The sequence below is a fragment of the Papaver somniferum genome, chromosome 5 (genome assembly GCF_003573695.1).
Source record: "Papaver somniferum cultivar HN1 chromosome 5, ASM357369v1, whole genome shotgun sequence".
Taxonomy (NCBI): domain Eukaryota; kingdom Viridiplantae; phylum Streptophyta; class Magnoliopsida; order Ranunculales; family Papaveraceae; genus Papaver; species Papaver somniferum.
The window spans coordinates 21,586,935-21,608,811 of NC_039362.1; the positions used below are offsets into that span (position 1 = coordinate 21,586,935).

At 34.5% G+C, this 21,877-nt stretch overlaps 1 protein-coding gene and 2 long non-coding RNA genes across 3 annotated transcripts; 1 reads left to right on the forward strand and 2 right to left on the reverse strand.

Moving 5' to 3' along the window:
- Positions 1 to 872: 872 nt before the first annotated feature.
- LOC113278834 lies at positions 873 to 2,387 on the reverse strand. Its single transcript, XM_026527569.1, has 3 exons — positions 2,192 to 2,387; positions 1,646 to 2,113; positions 873 to 1,471 (listed from the first exon to the last, which is right to left on the reverse strand). The coding sequence occupies exons 1-3, from the start codon at positions 2,385 to 2,387 to the stop codon at positions 873 to 875; spliced, it is 1,263 nt and encodes a 420-aa protein (XP_026383354.1).
- Positions 2,388 to 3,964: 1,577 nt separating this feature from the next.
- Positions 3,965 to 5,679, forward strand: LOC113281134. Its single transcript, XR_003325930.1, has 3 exons — positions 3,965 to 4,580; positions 4,742 to 4,777; positions 4,861 to 5,679. It is a non-coding gene; the product is annotated as an uncharacterized LOC113281134 (long non-coding RNA).
- A 1,625-nt stretch (positions 5,680 to 7,304) lies between these two features.
- LOC113281132 lies at positions 7,305 to 13,150 on the reverse strand. The gene is made up of 3 exons (XR_003325928.1): positions 12,760 to 13,150; positions 10,655 to 10,782; positions 7,305 to 8,961 (listed from the first exon to the last, which is right to left on the reverse strand). It is a non-coding gene; the product is annotated as an uncharacterized LOC113281132 (long non-coding RNA).
- Between the last annotated feature and the right edge of the window lie 8,727 nt (positions 13,151 to 21,877).

The following is a 21,877-nucleotide window of genomic DNA, read 5'->3' on the forward strand; positions in this document are numbered from 1 at the left end:
CTAGACTTATTTTGACGTACGCAAACTTGTAGTTATGAAAATCAAAATGAATACAGACTATATTGTCATGTTTTTCTTAAAGACTATATTACTCACAAATTCATTTGATATTTGAAGATGACAAACTCAGCATGAATTATCTAGTTAATTAGGTCGAAACTTGCATACTCTTAGAAACTCATGGGCCTAACTACCCTCGAAAACGGGCTTGCAAGGTTAGGATTGCCCAAGACTTATTAAGCTCGAGACCTAGGATGCCCTAGGCGATGTGGTACTATTTAACACCCCCCCGACGACTAGGGCTACACTGACGGAGTGGCACATAAGCCACGGACACACACTGGCGGGGATACAGAGTGGTATGGAAACCGCAAACGCACACTGGCGGGGATACGGAATGGTACGGAAACCGCGGACACACGGACAGCGTTGAGAGGGGCCTGGTTCTGATACCATCTTAGAAACCCATGGGCCTAACTATCTTCGAAAACCGGCTTGCAAGGTTAGGATTTCCCAAGACTTATTAAGCTCGAGACATAGGATGCCCTAGACGATGTGGTACTATTTAACAGAATATATGGCTTGCCCAATTTGGATATTTTTTATATTAGGAGCCCACCATTAAGATACACTATATTAGAAATCCAAAATTAGTTTTACAACATCTAGTTTTATTATAATGACCTTTTAACCTAATTAATTTTATTGAAAAAATAAAACAAAAAACGTTAATAATGGTGATTAATCTTAATCCCTTAAAATACTCTCTACAATAATTCGTTTCCTTTCCTAAACCAACTCCCTAAATTAATTCCTTTTTATCGGGATTATGCGTTTTTCTCTCTCTATAATAATTCCTGCACTTCTCTAAATTAACTACTCCTTCCGTTCTTGATGTCTCTAATTAAACGCCATTTATGTATATGGGGAATCTTGTAGTGAATCCCACCCTTGATTCCAAGAATATCCTTCATGCAAGATTGTAAAGTTATGAAAACATTGTTTGCTTCTTCAACCGAGAAAATTTCAAATGCTCTCGTAACACTTGCGATAAACTCGTCTACTGTGGTTGGAGCATCAGTATGATGAAGTGCAGAAATAGCGCTGAAGAACCCCAGGTCTAAAACATTCAAGTCGGGGCTTTTCGGAGGTTGACACAACAACTCGATATCTAACCCGTAACTTCGAACCGCTTTCAAAAATTCTTTATCATTCTCGTGGACATGCGGTTTTGCATTATCTTGTTGTATAAATATTTTCTTACAATTATTAAATGACAATTTCTTCTTGATAGCAGGCAGCAATTTCTCAATCAGAAAACACCTCATAACATCTTTGTCAATAGATTTCATTGCCTTGGTTTCCATTGTCCCAGCTTTGCGGTTTTTGCTGGTCCTTTTTGCGGCTTCTTTAACAACAAAAGGCCATATTCCGATCTTACCATCAAAACCCAAGCGAGGACGAGCCACGGCTGTTAAAAACATGATTTTGGTGATAAAATTCTTACTTTTGCATGTGCGTAAAGGCTATTCTTCTTCGGCATGAAGATAATACTTTTGTGCTCTTCTTGTAATGTAAAACCATTTTTCATCTATATGAATCCGATCCAACATGTCAATGAATGAATTTGAAGATTGGTCCATACCTTTGTCTATCATTTTCAAGCAAAACTTCACCCTTGCTATCTTGTTTTCATCCGTAAGTCCCGGCCTCAAGGCATTTGAATGTGGTCGAAGATTTCCATTCTTGATTAGTCGATGTACGGTTGATGTTGACAAGTTTAGTTCGTGTGCTATTCCTCTTATTGTTGTTCGTTTGCGAAGAGGTATCAACTTAATTCTATCTAAATCTAATTGAATTCTCTTTCTACCAACTCTATTGACCATCTTAGAAGAGATATCAACTACATCTCCATTTGCATTAGCCAGTTTTGCACAATTCCATAATCTCGAAACCGTTCGAAATCCAACTCTAAACCGAGCCATAGTATCAGTGATTAGTCCCCTGTGAAGTTTCCCATCTATGCTCCCTTGCATCAATTTTTCAAGAATTCTTCTCTTCACATCAGAAGTTAAATTCTTCTTCTTATTTCCATGGCGAATAGGTTCTGGTTCTGCAATGGTGTTAAAGGGACAGTGTATCTCCTCCTCCTCCTCCTCCTCCTCCTCCTCTTCTTCTTCTTCACTATCACCATCATCATTTTCTTCCGGGTAACATTCATTCAAATCGATGAGACAATATTGATTTAAATCTCTAATAGTTGGAGATGGAATTGTAATTGGAGATGGAATTGTAGTAATTGGAGATGGAATTGTAATTGGAGTAGTTGATGGAAAATTACCTTGAGATAGAGTATCCTCAGGAGTTTGATTCAGGTCAAAACCCATTTCACTTGGTAATTTTATCAAACAGTTATAGGGTGAATCCCCATTGATTCAGGTCAAAACCCATTTCACTTGCAGGAAGTAGTTGGTTATTGAAACTCATCTTATTTTCACAATCGCATTTTTACTTAACCAATCAGACCTACAAACTAAACACAGACTTTCTTTAATACCAACCCATGATAAACCTCAATCTAACTAATCAATTGAACAAATTTGAATTGGGTGAAAACCAGGAGGAGGAAGTAAAACGACCAAAAGAAGGAGATGAAGAAGAGTAAGATATCTGATAACAGATTTGAATTGGGTGAAAACCCTAAATTAAAAACAGGAGCAGATTAAAATCCATGGAAAATTGTTTCTCAGTTTGGAATTTTTTTTTCTCAGTTTCGTTTCTCCGTTTCAGAAAGAATCACTCACTGAAAAATTGTTTCTCAGTTTCGGAAAGAGGAATTTATCGGGAGAGAGGGCAAAAAAGAAAAAAACAACAAAAAACGGCCGAAATGATTGGTTTTGTTAAAAACCTTAATTTATCCGATATCCCAAACCGGCCTATATTAAAGAAACAGAGGGAGTAATTTTTATCCATTTTTTATCTCGTTGCTTATAAGTCGGTAAAGGTCACTGTTACAGTACTATGTGTAATTGCTCGGATTTATTATATACAGATCTGTAGCAACAACCCTAGCACCAACCTTAATTAACCAAAACTTTCCACAAGAATATTTGGTCCCTAAACGTAGCTGAGGCTTTCAAAATCCCCTGCTATTACTGATTGTCTGATTCCTTTCTTCCTAGTACAAAGAGCTTATCGGTGCGACTCGCACAATCATATCAGAGATATGATAATGAGAATGGGTTTTGAGAGGGAGAAAACTCCTCAAAACTCCTTTCCGTACCCGAACCATTTACCACGGAAGATGGAAAAAAACGCAGAAGAAAATAAAGAAAGAACGAATCAATTAACTAACCTAAAGTCTGATAATAAAACGAATCAATTAACTAACCTAAAGGAGAAACTGTCGCCCACAAAAAAACGGTCGTCACTACTTAGTTGACCGGTTATAGGTGAAATTAGTTGCACTATTAATTTTTTTAATAATAAATTTTTAATAAATCGTAATTTTTAAAGGTTAATTTAGTCTCACTTAAAATATGTAAACCTAAATTTAATCTGAAACTAATAATCTTGGACGTCCATCTTGCATTTTGGGTTACAGATACATACTATCTTAATGATGGGTTTCCAGAAGAGAGAGGAACCAATCATGGGTTCCTCAGAAATTTCCACATTTCTTATTAGTGTTTTATGAAATTTTTAGGATTAATTTGGATGGTCTATACGTATATATATAATCATCAATTCTTTTTAATATAAAGGAGAATGATTTCGCTGATGTGTCTCCATGTTTCCTGCAAATTTAGGCTGCCACGTGGATACATTCTAAAGATACGTCCTATGGTGAAAGACGCAACTGTTCCCATAGTAAACGGAAAGACACACCTTTAGGCTTAACGAGCACGACTCTTCAGATGCATAAATAACATGTACCTGCTACACAGCATTCCTGCGACGAACTTCTCTTCATCATCTTCTTCTTCAGAAAAAAAAAAGAAGCATTGTTAATATTTATATTTTATTTTGTCAAATTTTTCTGTTCTGAAATTTTGATATACACAGACTCTTCCATATCGCGAGAAGGAATATGCAAGTGGGAATCGTTTTTACCTCTGCTGAGAAAGGAAGGATATTGATGTGTTGGTTGAAATATCTGCACATTCCTTGCTTAAGAAAATGTGGGAACAAGGTTTTAGCATGGTTCTCGGAAATGGATTATCCCTATATAAATATATGACAGGACACAATTTTTGGATTCTCTGTTTCAAAGAAATCTTGAGAGGAATGACAACCAACTACTTCTTTGGTATCATAAGTTATACAGGCTGAAACTCTTTGAAGGCCATGGGGAAATACACTTTGCATTGTCGCTTACTTTCATGAAGCTTTCTTCTGTCCGATAAGACATGTTAACCATCGCCAGTTCCCAAGTATTTAGAGAGAATAATGGAAAGGCAATTTAATTAGGGGTATTAATTTGAAATGCCTGGAACCATTGTGGAACAGATATTAAACATTCGGATTTAATTCTGCCTCTTCCTTTTGATTAAATTGAATATCATCATCATTCTACATTCGTGAGTTAATATATATATATATATGTGTTTACGATTCTTTAATTTCTTTTCTTTTTTATTTAGATAGATTCTTTGATACTTAATAACAACTTTACAAAATCTATAGGAAATCGTCCAAACCCAGAAGACTGTGATATCTGGACTGATTTTTTTTTTTTTAGGTTGTTGTTAGATTCTGGACATTACCAATTCGCGCGGTTAGTATCATCCCACATCTTGCATGTAATATGTTCGGCATGCCATAAAATCTTTTCCAATAAAGTATTGATTCCAATGGCAGGTGAGGCATTTGTGTAAGTATCACCAACAGTAGATCATGAAGGTTCATCAGCAATGGAATATACAGCAAAAGGACAAGGAGCATCAAATTAAGAAAATGTCAAAATGTCACCACCATTAGAAATGATGAAGAATTAGGAAATGATTGTGGCCAGACTCAATATGGTAATAATTATTATAAGGTTCCAGGTTGGTGTGTGCCTTCGTTGCCAGTACGTGGTGACTGGGTCGAATTCAAGCTTTATGCCGTGGAATCTTGAATGGCTTAATTCATTTTTTGGTTGTGTATCTGTACATTCTAGGAGAAAGTTGTCGAAAAGAGACTGGAAAAATCCTACGAGTAGAAATTATGTGTGGAAGAAAATCCATGGTAATAATATTACTTTCGGAAAGGATCATATGCAGATGGATTACTAACCGTCATCACAGATGGATGGCCAAGAGTTGCTGTTATTGGTGTTCTATGTAATGCAGTGAAAGACTTGCAAACGATTACGTGAATAGTAGCAACAAAGAATGACGAGAGGCGATCTTCTCACAAGTTATTTCAGATGAATGGTGCAGTGGTGAGACAAGTTATTCTTCCAACTCCATGATTCAGGCATCTCTATGTCTCTCATATTTTTAAGATAGATGTGCTCTGCTAATAATCTGCCATCTTTCAGAGTTGCTAGAACTTAACAAGAAAAAATATCTAAAAATGACAAACCGCTTTGAGGCGAGCTCTTCAAACCCATATTTTCTTTTGTTGGTGACTACAATAAATGTGTACAGTTCCTTGATATATACTGTATTTCAAATCAAACGTGTTGTCTATTTTGTTCCTTCCAGTTACGGTATGTCAGTTAACCTTGAAATACAAATTTTCTTTAATTGCTGTTAAGCCAATACATATGCATGAAAATGTTGTACCACTGTTTTTGGTTGTTTTTCTTGCATTCCGTCATAATCCGTTAGTGTTATTCACTTAGGTCATGTTAGCGTCGCTACTGGATACCGATCAGAACCCCACTTTTTGTTACATACCGGTGACAATTTATATGCGTAAACCTAGATATCGCATTTAGTACGCAATTTTTGGATTAGAATATGTTATTGAAAAGAAGCTACTCATAAGTGTAAGCTAGAGAGGTCCGGACAATGCAAAACGAGCGGGTGAATCATATTAATAAATCTAGTTGCGCCGGTTTACTGCACTTGTTACTTATACTTCTGCTTTCCCTATCACTTCAAAATTAAAATGTGAAATATTAGAAGAAAAAAAAAGGTCTCCACAGAAGGTTTTAAAATAAACTAGATTACTGCTATAGTAGTGGGGGCCGACGAAGAAAGCGGCTCGATCAAAGCTATAAATATATGAATCGAACTCCACAACGATGACGGCTTGCACAGTCCTCCATACTTTTGAACAAATATGGTACATTTGGACTTATAATGCAAACAATTATATACACATTAGAGCAGTTCATACGGTAATCTTCAAACTCAAAATTTTGTTGAGCCACGTGGATGGTCAAACGGGTTTCTCCACTATGATAAAGCAGCACAAAATGAACATATTTGGTTTTCTAGAGCCCCACCAGTATTTCTTTTTGATATAAAATGCTTTGTAAGATAAAGTTAAAATGTAAAATATAATATTTTGGTGAGATAAAATAGGATTAAGTGAGATAAAATAGGATAAATGAGATAAATATTAGTAAAATAACAGAATTTGCAGTGGGAGTTCGTGGTAGAAACGGTAGAGCTTGTGGTAGGAACGCCCGCGGTTGTGGTAGTGACGCCCGTATTTTTTCTTGGCTCGCGCGTCCTTACCACAGACGCGCGCTGATTGTTGGTTTGAATATCCATTTTTCATATTTGTTCATTCCATAGTGGGAGCAAAATAAACAAACTTGGAGGTTGTTCGTTCCATAGGAATTGCCCTTAGTTCATTGTTCACTAAATAAATTATGGAAATGAAAAATATGGAGCACGTTTAGGCCTTTTTAGCTTCCCTCCTAGACTGAGCAAAAACATCGAAACCTTGATAACATTGCAAGTTTGCAACGAATTAAAAAAAAACTTTGAAAACCGTTCCGGAAGAAATCATACTCTAATCACGTTCCACGTGGATTAGCATTTAAACTTTAAAGGCAATGGTCACCAAGTGTTAAGTGTTAGAGGCTAAGGGCTTTTTAGTACACCCCTTCTAAACTACCTCCTTTGTTTGCCCGATTGTTGCCATTTTCTTTCCCTTCTTCTTCCAAAAACAACTCAACTACTACCATCACCAATTCTTACGCTGCTTATATTAAGATTTTCAGTCAAAGTCTTTATTGATTAGCACAAAGATAGCACCCGATTCTTAATGATGGTTTTGCTAGCTTAGGTGCAGATTTAACTCGTGATGGTGAGAGATGAACAACAGCTTCAAAATCCAAGTTTTTTTCCATTGATTCGCTTGAATCATGAATGTTTGGTCATCCATTTTTTTTATTAAATCTTGACATGGGTAAGTTTTTTTTTTCGATTTGAAAAAATGGGTTTGTAATTTTGATTGTTGATATGATTAAGATTGCTTTCGGAGGGAAAAAGATAGAAAGTCATCCTTAAGCAAGAACAATGAGAATATACTGTTCTTGCTTCTTCTTCTTTTTTCTCTCTTTTTTTTTTTTTTTTTGCAGCAGCGAAAATTATTTGCAAATGTGAGTTCCGATTGAAATTGAGTCAATTAAGAGATTCAATTACTTTAACATTTGCTGGTCTTTGTGATTAAAATGGAAGTAAATTTTGGAGTTATTATCAAAATTCAGAAAAAAAAAAGTTTGTAAGGTGAACTATGGGGGTGAAACGGTGGGGGCACGAAAGTTTAGGCGACCCGTCACTCCGTCTTCATCACCCGCGGCCAACTCGATATCGGCGCGAAATCTCTGTTAGCTTTCTGTTTACTCTGTTTTTTGTTCTTTTTACAGATTTGAAATTCTTCACTAGATTCTCTGCAACCGCAATTCTACATTAGGGTGTTTACTACTTCAATCGATAGAATTTTACTATTTTTCAAGCTACAAATCAACGGGTTGTAGTATAAAAGGTTTAGTTGGATGAAGTTTACAAAATCAGTAGAGTTTTTTTTTTTTTTTTTTTGAATTATTTGAAGAAGAAATTGATTCATTATGATCGAGTTATTGGATATTTTGGATATTTTGGAGAAGTATGAACATGTAATTTGTTTATTTGACTGTCATTGATCAAAATTTCCGATCAACTTGTATGATTGTCTCAAATTTAATCTTAATTAGTGAATCAAAAATTCAATTTTAGTTTCTCCGCACAAAGTTTGTGACGAACAACTTTGGTTATTTTTCATCACATAGGACTCCTCCCTTTGGTCGTCGTCCAATAAAAGACTTGATCCATTGAGAACTTCCCACTTGAAGTTGTCTCCTTCACTGTCCCCGTCTTTGGTTTCCTCGCCATCTTTCGCTTCTTCTTCATTCTCTTTGGAACTATTTTCAGCTATTTCCAACAGTAAACCGGGTAAATAGAGACTTGAGAAACTTCAACATCTACTTCCTTGGGGAAGTTGTCATTAGATCTTATAACTGAAAGCATAATCCTGATTCCTGATACGATAATTAGATTACAGACTAAAAGAAATGATGAAGAACATGTTCTGAATAATTTTTTGTTGGCACTGGCAAGAAAATAACCAACAAAGTATACATATATAATATTCAAGTGTTGTATGCATGGGGTTCATAGTTGGGTAGAAAAATTGGTAAGTAAATACTGTGAACATGTCTGTAACCTCAAAGAAAAAAAAGTATCGCAATCTCTGCCCCATTTTCCTATGAAAACTTTAACATATTATCCATAGTTAAGCATCATATTTGATATATTAGGAACTATTCTAACCTTAATAAGAATTCTGAATTGCCTAAACTAAGGTTAGGTTAGTATATATAGTTCCAACCCAAGGTGCTTCTAAAAGAAACATAACAATATAAAGTAAAACTACTAACTCAGTACAGTTTAGGGATGGTTTCGCAGTTGCAGCACGCACATCATTAGGCATTGATTTCCTCTTTCTCGACAGTAGATAAGTAGTACACACAGTGAACTGAAAAGGCGGCAATGAAATATATCAACACACTTCATGATCACATTTAGATGAAACAACATCTTATACATGAAACATTGGTCGATAAGCTATTTGCAATGACTCGAATTAGTGCAAGTAACCATGGAGGTAAGTAGTTCTTTGAACAACAATGGTAAACAAACAAATTAAACCAATATATTTTTTTCAAATTTCCATCGTATAACAAAAGGAACAATACGTTAGAAGGCAATATAATTGTGCACCTTGAACAACAATGAAATAGAAAAAGAAAGAAACCCAATAAAGGCAAGAACAAAATAGCCAAGATTACTATGGCATGGACATCGATTTTTAATGCAAATCAAGAAAATTAAGTACAATGTTTAAGATTCCCTGGTGCTTCTCTCGTTTTCTCATTTTTCGTTTCTTTTTATGGTCGTGTTCCTTTAAATTGATGAACATTTCATAACACTATTCTCTTTCTCATCGAATTGAACCGAAAGTAAGCATCTTAGGGAATTTCAGCAAGAACCATGCAAGTTCATGGCCAAATTAGATATAAAAGACAGCAAGGATCTAATTTGAGAAAGAACCATCTAAGCTCATACCTTCAGTTTCAAATACCAAAAAAAAAAAAAAAAAAAAAGAATTGTACATAAGGGGGACAAAGATACCTCGTCAAGAGATATACTTCATCACGCCTAGATTGAAGTGGGGGTTCTGTTTCCCCCACTATTCAACCATAGATGTTTAATGCTGTATAGAGACAACAATATTATTTTTTTAAGGAAATTGTGTCGGTAGATTGCGTGCCTATGGAGTATGTGAAATAGAGTAAAAATTGATGTGAAATTTTTTTCTGTCCCATCAAAGATAAGTTGACGTAGCATGAATGGTTCAATTATAATACGAAGATTGAATTCACTGGAAGGATACTACAGAGTAACGACCCTTGGTTTTATTGATTGATCACTGATCCTGGTTGGCTAAGAAAACGACACACGTAGTGTAGGAAATTAGCTAGGTTATTAAATCAGGCTTATCAGCAGCAATCCAAAATTCCAAGGAACCAAAATATTAAGATATTACTGTGGTCCCAGTGAACTCGCAATCTCCACATAACGAAAGAAAACCAAAAGATTAAAACATCCTAAAAGCAATTTTTCGGTGGCTGCACTATTGTTTTTCTACCCTCTAATATGTGTGACGCTCTTCGCGTATACATAAACTATGTTGCTTGGCTAGTGCGGTAAAATTGTGTTGCCTGTGAGCCTAGTGGTTTGGTTAGTGAATTGATTAATGTTGCTGTGATTAGGTATATAACGAAGTTCAACTGTATAATTATAAATTATAAATTGAAGCTAATGTAGAACTGGGAGTTTCTTAGCGTTTTATGTTGGTTTCCGTCTGTGGGAATCAGACCCATGACCCTGGAGCAGAACGCCACGTGCTCTACCAACTGAGCTAAGACGACAAGTAATGGTAGCATTGGGGATTTCCATCATATGAAGATTATGAGAACCTTGGGATAAACGACTAAAATATAAAGCTATGAGAGGAATTCCTGTTTAAGTCTATCGAATTCATGTCTTTTTTATTTAACAGAATCAAACACCGATATAATGTTGTGAATTCAGCGCGAACACCATTATCATGAAACATAAAATATGCACATGTACCCCTTTAGATATTGCAGACGGGATTTCCATACCTATCAATCAAAGACAGGTAACGCTTTTATTCCCTTCCCTCTTCATCATAGATGTTTTACACGCACTTCTGGCATTATTGAATTGTTCCTTATCTATCTTTTGGTGTCCTTGCCAGTCAATCAAATACCTACAAATGAAGAAAATTAATGATAAATGAGTTAAACTAACCTTAAATAAATCAATAAAATCGCACCCATCAACAAAAACATGACAAAATTAAAATTATGCAAGAAGATATAGCACACTGAAAGAAACACAGTAAGAAAAAGGGCTCCAAATTCTGATAATGTCTTGTATTCATTTTAGAAATTTTTTACAGGAATCATTAAGGACAATGTTCTTGCAACGGATCGAAAACAATATTGGCTAATTAAAACCATTTTACTCACACATAAATGAGTAGAATAAGAAAATGAGGAAGAAAATATATATGCACGCAAAATACAATTGATCTTTCAAGATAAACTAAACCCAAAGTGAAAACCGAAAGAAAAGATCCTCCTCATGTGCAAACCCCCTAAATAATGTGTTCTTACTATATGTCTGCTGGTGTTTGTGCAATATAAACAACGGAAAAAATGGTCAGATCAATATAAGCAATGAAAAAAATTTCCCAGACACAGATCTAAACATAGTGCAACACTAATCACAAATGTTACATTAGCTGGCTTATTTATTTTAAAAAAAAAAAAGGTAAGTCGGGTTCCAAGTAACTCTTATCACTTCTGGCGTAGTGAGTCCAGTACCTACTTTAGCATATACGGAGTCAAACAAACTAAATTACAAAGACCAAAATGATACCTATATCAGGCCAAACATCACTACTTAGAAAAGAGTATGAACCTTGATCAACCAAATGGAGAAGTCTGGTACCGGAAAATGTGCCAATCATTAGAATAAAACAGTAAGTTGAAACCACCAAAATATATATTGTGCTAGTGAGAAACAATTTTTGTATGCGTTCGTATGTGTGGTACTGGGGAAGTTAGAATCTGCAGTTTGATGCTAGTTCCTGCTGGTCTGTAAGACAATCAATTTTTTCACCACTGGTCAGCGAACACGGTGAATTGCAAGTTGGAGAGTTACAAACTGTCTTATGAAGCATGGATATAACTCATATCGAGTACAACCAAGTCATAATTTCTTCGTGTAGTCACAAAATGATCAACTAAATAATCTGATATCAAGTTTTACTTTCAAACAAATAGCATTAAGAATGTATCAAATAAAATACAAATAGAATTAAGTTGAGACAAACTATTCACTGAATGTCATAAGTCATGACCATGACTAACTACACCTGAACCTTCTAATGATAATCCACAAAATATGTGTTAAGATTAACATGAATAAACTACTTCAAGATTTAAGTCATAAGCATGCCTAAGTACACATGAAGTTTTCAATGATAATCCACAGAATATGTGTTAAGATTGACATGAATAAACTACTTAAAGATGAAGGAAATATGTAGAACTACTTTTTGTATTGTGCACAATCAAAATTTTTGTTATCGAGTTTATGACTTAAGATGGACCTTCTACACTGGTCAGAATTCCGCAAAGGTCCATCATAAATCTATACTTCAGTAAACACATAGGAAAGCTGAAATTTTGTATGCCAACTAAACCATAAGGATAACTATTTTATCACCTAATCAATCAGGATGGCATCCACAACATTGTAATCCAAGCAAGTAGCTTCATATTCCTCCACGTAGTAAAATTTTTCTATCAGTGTTATTCTCTACCTTCTCAAATGATATACTCACAAAATATTAATCACAGGGTCACATTAGCTTACTTAGAGATGTATCTAGAGCACTTTTTGCAACACCCTCTTAAGGACACAATGAGCTTCATCTAAAAATTATAACCACATAAAAAGACAATTAATTTTTATCTAATTATAAATAAGACTCAACTGGGATGATACAGCTTAAAAGAAAAATAAGCAATATCTTCTTTTGTTTTAACAGTAGGAGGAATGGTATGTAATTCCTGTTTAATTAGTCAGAACTCAGAACTAAAAACACAGACTATGCCATGCAAACATCAAAATCACATATAATATCAAGAAATTAATTTAGGAATATAACCATTACCTGTCCAAGCTCTATACATAATAACCAACAAAAGTTTCTGCATCTCTTCTCTGTTATCATCTACTCCATCTCTTTTCTATTACAATCTTGCTAACTTTTAATTTCTTGTTTCTTTTTCGTGCAGCATCTAAAGGAGGAAGTTCTAAGAACATACAAGAGTTTTTTAAGGTGGAGATTTTAACAGAAAGGTAAGTTGAAGTTAGGGTTTCTCTAATTAACTCTGTTTTTGTGTGAAACTGATTTATAGATTGTTGAATTGGTGATGGGTTTTCTTTAAATTGAAGCTTGGATTATGTATAAGGTTTAATTTCAGTTTCTATTATGAATCAATTGGAAAATAAGGGTTCATCCCAAATTAGGATTTTGATTTATAAACACCCTGGTACAGGGACGGACCCAGGAAGGATAATTTTCCTTTTAAGGCCTGGGCTAGAAGTCTTGGTCGGGTAGTAATCTTTTTTTTTTTAGACTTGTGGACTGAAAAAACTACCAGGACTAAAGCCCCCGGTATACAACTTTATGCAGGGTCTCTACAGAGCGACATGGGTTTTTGAAATGCAGTTTTTGATTACTACAGTTTGCTCTGATGACTGTAGAGTGTACTCTTCGGATTCACAGAGTGCAGTTTTGGGTCTACATGGTGCAGATTTGTTTACTGTAGTTTTTGCTCCATTGACTACAGTTAGTGTTTGCATGTAAAGCAAACCCATCCTTTGAAATTTCTGGGTTTAGTTTGACTTCTTATAATTTTGATTAGGGGCTTATTTGCTTACAGGAGTCGATAATATACACATTTCAAAAAGATTGATGCCCATGTTCGTCAACTTAAGGGAAGTATGTCATTGTTTTAGAATATAGTTACATACCTGTAAAGGATTCTTTGTACACCACATTGCTAATATATGGCCTGATTAGGTGATTGCCCAAGGACTTCTGTTCAAAGGAGCTGGGGATAGTACCAATGGCAGCCCAATCTATCATTGAGAATCCAATCCAATACATAAATAAGTGAAAACCTAAAGCACATTTTTGTTACAGAAAGCACTAAACAAAGAAGAGATCATAAAATGCACTGATAAGATGATATATTTTCTGTCAACCAAGCAAGAAAAATAAACTAGCATATTGCATGAAACCGTATGTTCCAAATGGAGCTAGGATGTCCAGTAGAAACCCTTCCAAAGGTTAATAGTCAAACTAATTTAAAATATGACAGGAAGCCTATGTAGGGAAAAACATGGAAATAACAACTAGCATTGATTTATATGATATAGGTCGATGTAAGTTCTGGATCAAAATTTTAGATGGAATCAGCATTGGAAATCATTTACTTCGCATTCTGTCCACTAATACTGCTAGTCCAATAATATTATGTACTTATGGTTTCCCTTTGGTGCTCTGCACTTTCTAATAGGATAATGAAGTTGTACTTAAATCAAGCTACAAGCATACTACCAAGGGACAATCAGTGCAGAAGATCTAACCAAAAATAAAAAATACAATTCTGCACAAATGAGATACTTTCTCCACAAAATTCTGCATGTGCTCCAGTGATAATAGTATTAAGAGGAGCATTCGTTGAAAAATAAAACATGCAACTTGCTCATGTCTTTGAAATACTGGGAACCATTTTATTTTTCGAATTCTCAAAACCAGAGCCTCTCCTAATTGGCTCTAGTCATTTTTGATTTTTCTATTTAGATTCAGGAACGAGATCCATGGAAGCTCCACCCTGTCTGCAAATGGACCTAGTGTTTGGTGGATGATGTCGATTGCCATATGATATGGATATTGAGTTATAAAGTCCACAACAGAGCACCTCGTCAAATTGTAAACCCAAAATCCCTCGGATGGTGAACATCAAGAATCTTGATTTAAAACCCACTTTCATGCAACTAGTTGGCACTACTGTTCTCCACCGGTTCTAATTTTCGACATTAAGGAAAATAATTTTCCATACACATCATGAAACTAACTCAGTTTATCCGGTATAAACAGAGATTTTCCTTGAACCAGTAATTTTCCATTATCCTATCCAATTGCACAGGTGTGGGGTGTGCATACCAAATCTCTCTATTGAATCTAAAATTTACATAAATGTAATCAACATATATTTTTGAAGAACTACGTATTGCAGTTGATCCTGATACAAAAAGATTACCCACTACCTCATTTCATTTAAGAAGCTAAAATAAACTTATAAACCCTAGAGTTTCAACTTCCACACAATCTTGTAACCATCAAATTCAACAATATAAGAAACATAATAAGCATAATTGCCTACTCTTTCCACTTCTTTCGCCAGCGCTGGCAACTCCTCCCCTTATATGTGCTTCACCCTCCCAGAATCTTCTTCTCCTCCTTCTCTCCCATGTAAACACAATTCCAACATAAATCAAAATAAAATAAAGTAAGGTTTAATTATTATGTTCAAGGAAGAATAACTAAGGAAAAGTAATATTACCTATAAAAGATCCAGAAAGGAACTCTGAAGACTGAAGATTGTTTAACTTGAGATTGATTACATTGAAAAGACTCCTAATTGGTCTGAATGTAATGTGAATGAAACAATACTTTTCTCGAGTTTATGATTTAGATCGTTCAAGTTATGATCCAAATCAGAACATTGGTTTTGCAATTCGAAGACATGACCTGGAGCTTTTAATAAATCACCTTTATTTTGAAAATGGTCACTGAGAAACGAAAGTAAAGATGGAGAAATCTCTGATAATGAAGGGAGATTGTTTCTTGGATCCATATTTCAATACATCAAAGTAGAAACAAACAGATGATAGAAATTTCAGATAGGTTATTTCAAGGGCTACCAAATTCAAAATCCAGGAAGATACTTTTATAATTCGCAGCTGATTTCAAAATTTTATCTGGTTTCGTATAATAATTTCATTTGATATTTTAATGACTTTATCTCCAGCTGAAGGATCAGTTGGAATGTCGTCTGCAACTACAACCCATTTCATCACCTACACCAAAAAATAAGTGTAAACACTAGATCAAGTCAAATCCATTCACTGATGACTTAAACAAGCACACAACTGACAGATCTTTTACATGGTAAGAGATTTACAATGAGACCACTCTTTTTTGGTGTCTAAGTCTACGAAATTGGATGTCCATGTATATAAGAAACTTTACAAGCTATAGTGAAACTGGTAATGAGACGCAATACCAATTAGTGCTTACCATCTGTAACTGTATGACTCGAAACTTATAAACAAAGTAAACAAAATACTGAGAATTTTAGAATATCTCTATCCACACATTTAACTTCGAAATTAAATCAATTCAATCACTTGTTTCTTTAAATAATTTGGGAATTTCACAATCACCTTACAAGATGTAGTGGGTACAGAGAAACGACACCTATGAAACACCACAAAAATCAATGTTTGACTGTTCTCATGAATTTGAGAATCTAAACTAAATCAACTGTAACAGATACTACAAATCTAGATAGGTGTTAAGTGATCATGGTGCCTACAAATACAATAATGTTCCTTTAATCTTATGTTTTCTTATAACTTCTATTCTAACCAAGGAACTAGGCACCGCTATATGCATTACGATTACGATTGCACTATAACGATCTATTTTGACTATCTTCAATAAAATAACAAAGTAAGAATACAAAAAGTCATAAGCTCAACATTAAAAATCTACACCCATCAAATTTAAAAGAAAACCATGGGAAGAAAATTGATTTCCTAATCTAACAGAATGTTACAAGTACCCCTATTTTTTTTTGAAGTACCTCGTAAATCAAACCTTATAAAGTGATCCTTGTATTCGTATTAACACAGTGTCGAGAAATTCATATTGCCATGTACATGGACCTAATTCTGTAGGAACTTAGTCATTTGCTCAACCAAACCTTAGGAACAAATCCAAGTCACGGTGAAATTAGAATTTCATCCACTTAATCATAGAAGGTTACTACATAACACTGAGATGTTCTCGGAATTTTATCAAACAGTATCAAAGCAACTTCCAAAGATATGATACATCAAAACTGGAGATATTGTTTGGAAGTCTAACACTATCCAACTATACAAAATGAGAAGAACAAAAATCAAATTTACAGGTTATACGGTGTCAATAACTATACAGTTGAATAACAATAAGAAGTTGGGAAACTTAAACGATGCAAATTGAGATGCTTCTCTGTAAACCCATCATATACATGAAGTTCTATAAATCAAACAAATAAACAAAAATTACTCTAAGACCCTAATTTCACATTATTAGCAAATCTACGATTATGAGATTGTATGCAGGTGAAACGCTAACTCTGTTGGAATTAAAGCTTTATACGTACTTCTATTATTTCAGAAATCAGTTGTCGTTCTTCAATGATTTTCTTTGTTGAATTAGACGTAGGCTCTATAGTTTGAGGTCTGATAAGCAATAACTGGTATGAAAAATGTTTTTCATTTGTACAACATCTTGGCAAGCAATAACATACAAATGTGGATCAGTTTTGGTTTCAGATCCAAAATACCGACCAAAGAATCCGCCTTTTCAACCCGAAAATCATAAGCCGTTTATGTTCAAAGGAGCATCTTGGTCGGTAGATGATAACTAAGTTCATCTTGTTCTTGACGGAAGTCAAAAGATGATCAAATGAAAATTGCTAAGTTATGTGACTCGGAAAGTTTCATTGTATGATCACAAAATTCAATCATCCGAGAAATGGCTTAGATACTTTAGTTGTGGTAATACGACTATTGTGGTCCTTATAAGAATGTCCTCATTGATTGAATAGGAGCGTAGAGTATCTATTGGAATACGTAGTGTGCGTACTTGCATATGTGTTTTTCCATGTCCGGGAGTCATAGTAAACATATCCGTATGCGTACCCATTAATTAATGAAAATTCGGTTCCCAATACACGTACATTTACGCGTACTTGCGCAAGGTATGGGTCCGAACGTTTCTGCTGGAGTTGATAAAGTTGTCAGGTATGCGTACTACCACAACTAAAGTATCTAATCCATTTCTTGGTAGGTTTTGGTTCTTAGTACTCTGATCACAAAATACCAACCAAGATGCTCCTTTGAACAGAGCCGGCTTATGATTTCCGGGTTGCAAGGGCGGATTTTTTGGTCGGTATTTTGGATCTGAAACCAAAACCGATCCACATGTATGTTATTGCTTGCTAAGATCTTGTACATCAAAGAAAAACATTTTTCATGCCAACTATTGCTTATCAAACCTCAAACTATAGACCCTACGTCTAATTCAACAAAGCAAATCAGTGAAGAACGACAACTGATTTCTGAAATAATAGAGGTACGTATAAATAAAACTTTAATTCCAATAGAGTTAGTGTTTAATCTCATAATCGTTGATTTGCTAACAATGTGAAATTAGGGTCTTAGAGTAATTTTTGTTTATTTGTTTGCTTTATAGAACTTCATGTATAGGATGGGTTACAGAGAATCATCTCAATTTGCATCGTTCAATTTTCCCAACTTCTTATTGTTATTCAACTATATGTCAACAGTACAGTTATTGACACCGTATAACCTGTAAATTTGATTTTTGTTCTTCTCATTTCGTATAGTTGGGTAGTGTTAGACTCCCAAACAATATCTCCAATTTTGTTGTATCATATCTTTGGAAGTTGCTTTGATACTGTTTGATAAAATTTTGAGAACATCTCAGTGTTATGTAGTACCCTTCTATGATTAAGCTGATGAAATTCTAATTTCTTCGGCACTGGGATTTGTTCCTAAGGTTTGGTTGAGCAAATGACTAAGTTCTTAAAGAATTAGGTCCATGTACAAGGAAATACAAATTTCCCAACACTGTGTTAATACGAATACAAGGATCACTTTATATGGTTTGATTTACGGGGTACTTTAAAAAAAAAAAGTAGGGGGTACTTGTCACGTTATGTTAAATTATGAAATCAGTTTTCTTCCCATGGTTGTCTTTTAAATTTGATGGGTGTAGATTTTTAATGTTGAGCCTATGACTTTTTGTATTCTTACTTTGTTATTATGTTGAAGATAGTCAAAATAGATCGTTATACAATCGTAATCATAATGCATACGTAGCTAGTTCCTTGGTTAACATAGAAGGTATAACAAAACATAAGATTAAGGGAACACTATTGTATTTGTAGGCACCATGATCACTCAACACCTATCTAGATTTGCAGTATCTGTTACAATTAATGAAGTTTAGATTCTCAAATTCATGAGAACAGTCAAACATTGATTTTTGTGGTGTTTTCATAGGTGTCGTTTCTCTGTACCCACATTATATTATATATTATATATATATATAATCTTGTAAGGTTACTGTGAAATGCCCAAATCATTTAAATAAAAAAATGATTGGATTGATTTAATTTCGAAGTTAAGTATATGGATAGAGATGTTCTAAAATTCTCAGTATTTTGTTTACTTTGTTTATAAGTTTCGAGTCATACAGTTACAGATGGTACGCACTAATGGGTATTGCGTCTCATTACCAGTTTCACTATAGCTTGTAAAGTTTCTTATATGAATGGACATCCAATTTCGTAAACTTAGACACCAGAAAAAAAAGGTCTCATTGTAAATCTCTTACCATGTAAAAGATCTGTCAGTTGTGTGCTTGTTTAAGTAATCAGTGAATGGATTTGACTTGATCTATTGTTTACACTTATTTTTGGGTGTAGGTGAGGAAATGGGTTGTAGTAGCAGACGACATTCCAGCTGATCCTTGAGCTCGAGCTAAAGTCATTAAAAGATCAAATGAAATTATTATACGAAACCAGATAAAATTTTGAAATCAGCTGCGAATTATAAAAGTACCTTCCTGGATTTTGAATTTGGTAGCCCTTGAAATAACCTATCTGCAATTTCTATCATCTGTTTTTTTCTACTTTGATGTATTGAAATATGGATCCAAGAAACAATCTCCCTTCATTATCAGAGATTTCTCCATCTTTACTTTCCTTTCTCAGTGACAATTTTCAAAATAGAGGTGATTTATTAAAAGCTCCAGATCTTGTCTCCGAATTGCAAAAGCAATGTTCTGATTTGGATCATAACTTGAACGATCTAAATCATAAACTCGAGAAAAGTATTGTTTCATTCGCATCACATTCGGAACAATTAGGGAGTCTTTTCAATGTAATCAATCTCAAGTTAAACCATCTTCAGTCTTTAGAGTTCCTTTCTGGATCTTCTACAGGTAATATTACTTTTCGTTAGTTACTTCTTCCTTGTACATAATAATTAAACCTTAAGATATTTTATTTTAATTTATGGTGGAATTGTGTTTACATGGGAGAGAAGGAGTACAAGAAGATTCTGGGAGGGTGAAACACATGTTAGGGGAGGAGTTGCCAGCACTGGAGAAAGAAGTGGCAAGACTAGGAAGTTTTCGCTCTTACGCAGGTAGGCAGTTATGTTATTATGTTTCTTATATTGTTGAATTTGATGGTTACAAGATTGTGTGGAAGTTGAAACTTCAGGGTTTGTAAGTTCATTTTATCTTCTTAAATGAAATGAGGTAGTGAGTAATCTTTTTGTATCAGGATCAACTGCAATACATAGTTCTTCAAAAATATCCGTTGATTACATTTATTTAGATTTTAGATTCAATAGAGAGATTAGGCATGCACACCCCACACCTGTGTAATTGGATATGATAATGGGAAATTACTGGTTCTTGATAAGGTGAAGGAAAATATTTGTTTATGCCGGATAAACTAAGTTAGTTTCATGATGTGTATGGAAAATTATTTTCCTTAATGTTAGAAAATTTGAATCGGTGGAGAACAGTAGTGCCAACTAGTTGCATGAAGGTTCAAGGGTTATGAAATTGGATTGGAAGTGGGTTTTAAATCAGGATTCTTGATGTTCACCATCTGAAGGATTTTGGGTTTATAATTTGACGAGGTGCTTTGTTGTGGACTTTGTAACTCCTTATCCATATCATATAATATGACAATTGACATCATCCACCAATTAAATAAACAGTAGGTCCATTTGCAGACAGGGCAGAGCTTCCATGGATCTCGTTCCTGAATCTAAATAAAAAAATCAAAAATGACTAGAGCCAATTAGGAGAGGCTCTAGTTTTGAGAATTCGGAAAATAAAATGGTTCCCAGTATTTCAAAGACATGAGCAAGTTGCATGTTTTATTTTTCAACGAATGCTCCTTTTAATACTATTATCACCGGAGCACATGCAGAATTTTGTGGAGATAGCATCTCATTTGTGCAGAATTGTATTTTTATTTCTGGTTGGATCTACTGCACTTATTGTCCCTTGATAGTATGCTTGTAGCTTTAATTGATTTAAGTACATCTTCTTTATACTATTATAAAGCGCAGAGCATCAAAGGGGAACCATAAGTACATGATACTATTGGACTAGCAATATTAATGGACAGAATGTGAAGTAAATGACTTCCAATGCTGATTCCATCTAATATTTTGATCCAAAACTTACATCGACCTATATCATATAAATCAATGCTAGTTGTTATTTCCATGTTTTTCCCTACATACGCTTCTTGTCATATTTTAAATTAGTTTGACTATTAACCTTTGGAAGGGTTTCTACTGGACATCCTAGCTCCATTTGGAACATACGGTTTTATGCAATATGCTAGTTTATTTTTCTTGCTTGGTTGACAGAAAATATATCATCTTATCAGTGCATTTTATGATCTCTTCTTTGTTTAGTGATTTCTGTAACAAAAATGTGCTTTAGGTTTTCACTTATTTATGTATTGGATTGGATTCTCAATGATAGACTGGGCTGCCATTGGTACTATCCTCATATCGTTTGAACAAAAGTCCTTGGGCGGTCACCTAATCAGTCCATATACTAGCAATGTGGTGTACAAAGAATCCTTTACAGGTATGTACCCATATTCTAAAATAATGGCATACTTCCCTTAACTTGACGAACATGGGCATCAATTTTTTTGAAATATGTATATTATCGACTCATGTAACCAAATAATCCCCTAATCAAAATTAAAAGAAGTCAAACCAAACCCAGAAATTTCAAAGGATGAGTTTGCTTTAAATGCAAACACTACAGGGGTTGTAGTCAATGGAGAAAAAACTATAGTAAACAAGTCTGCACTATG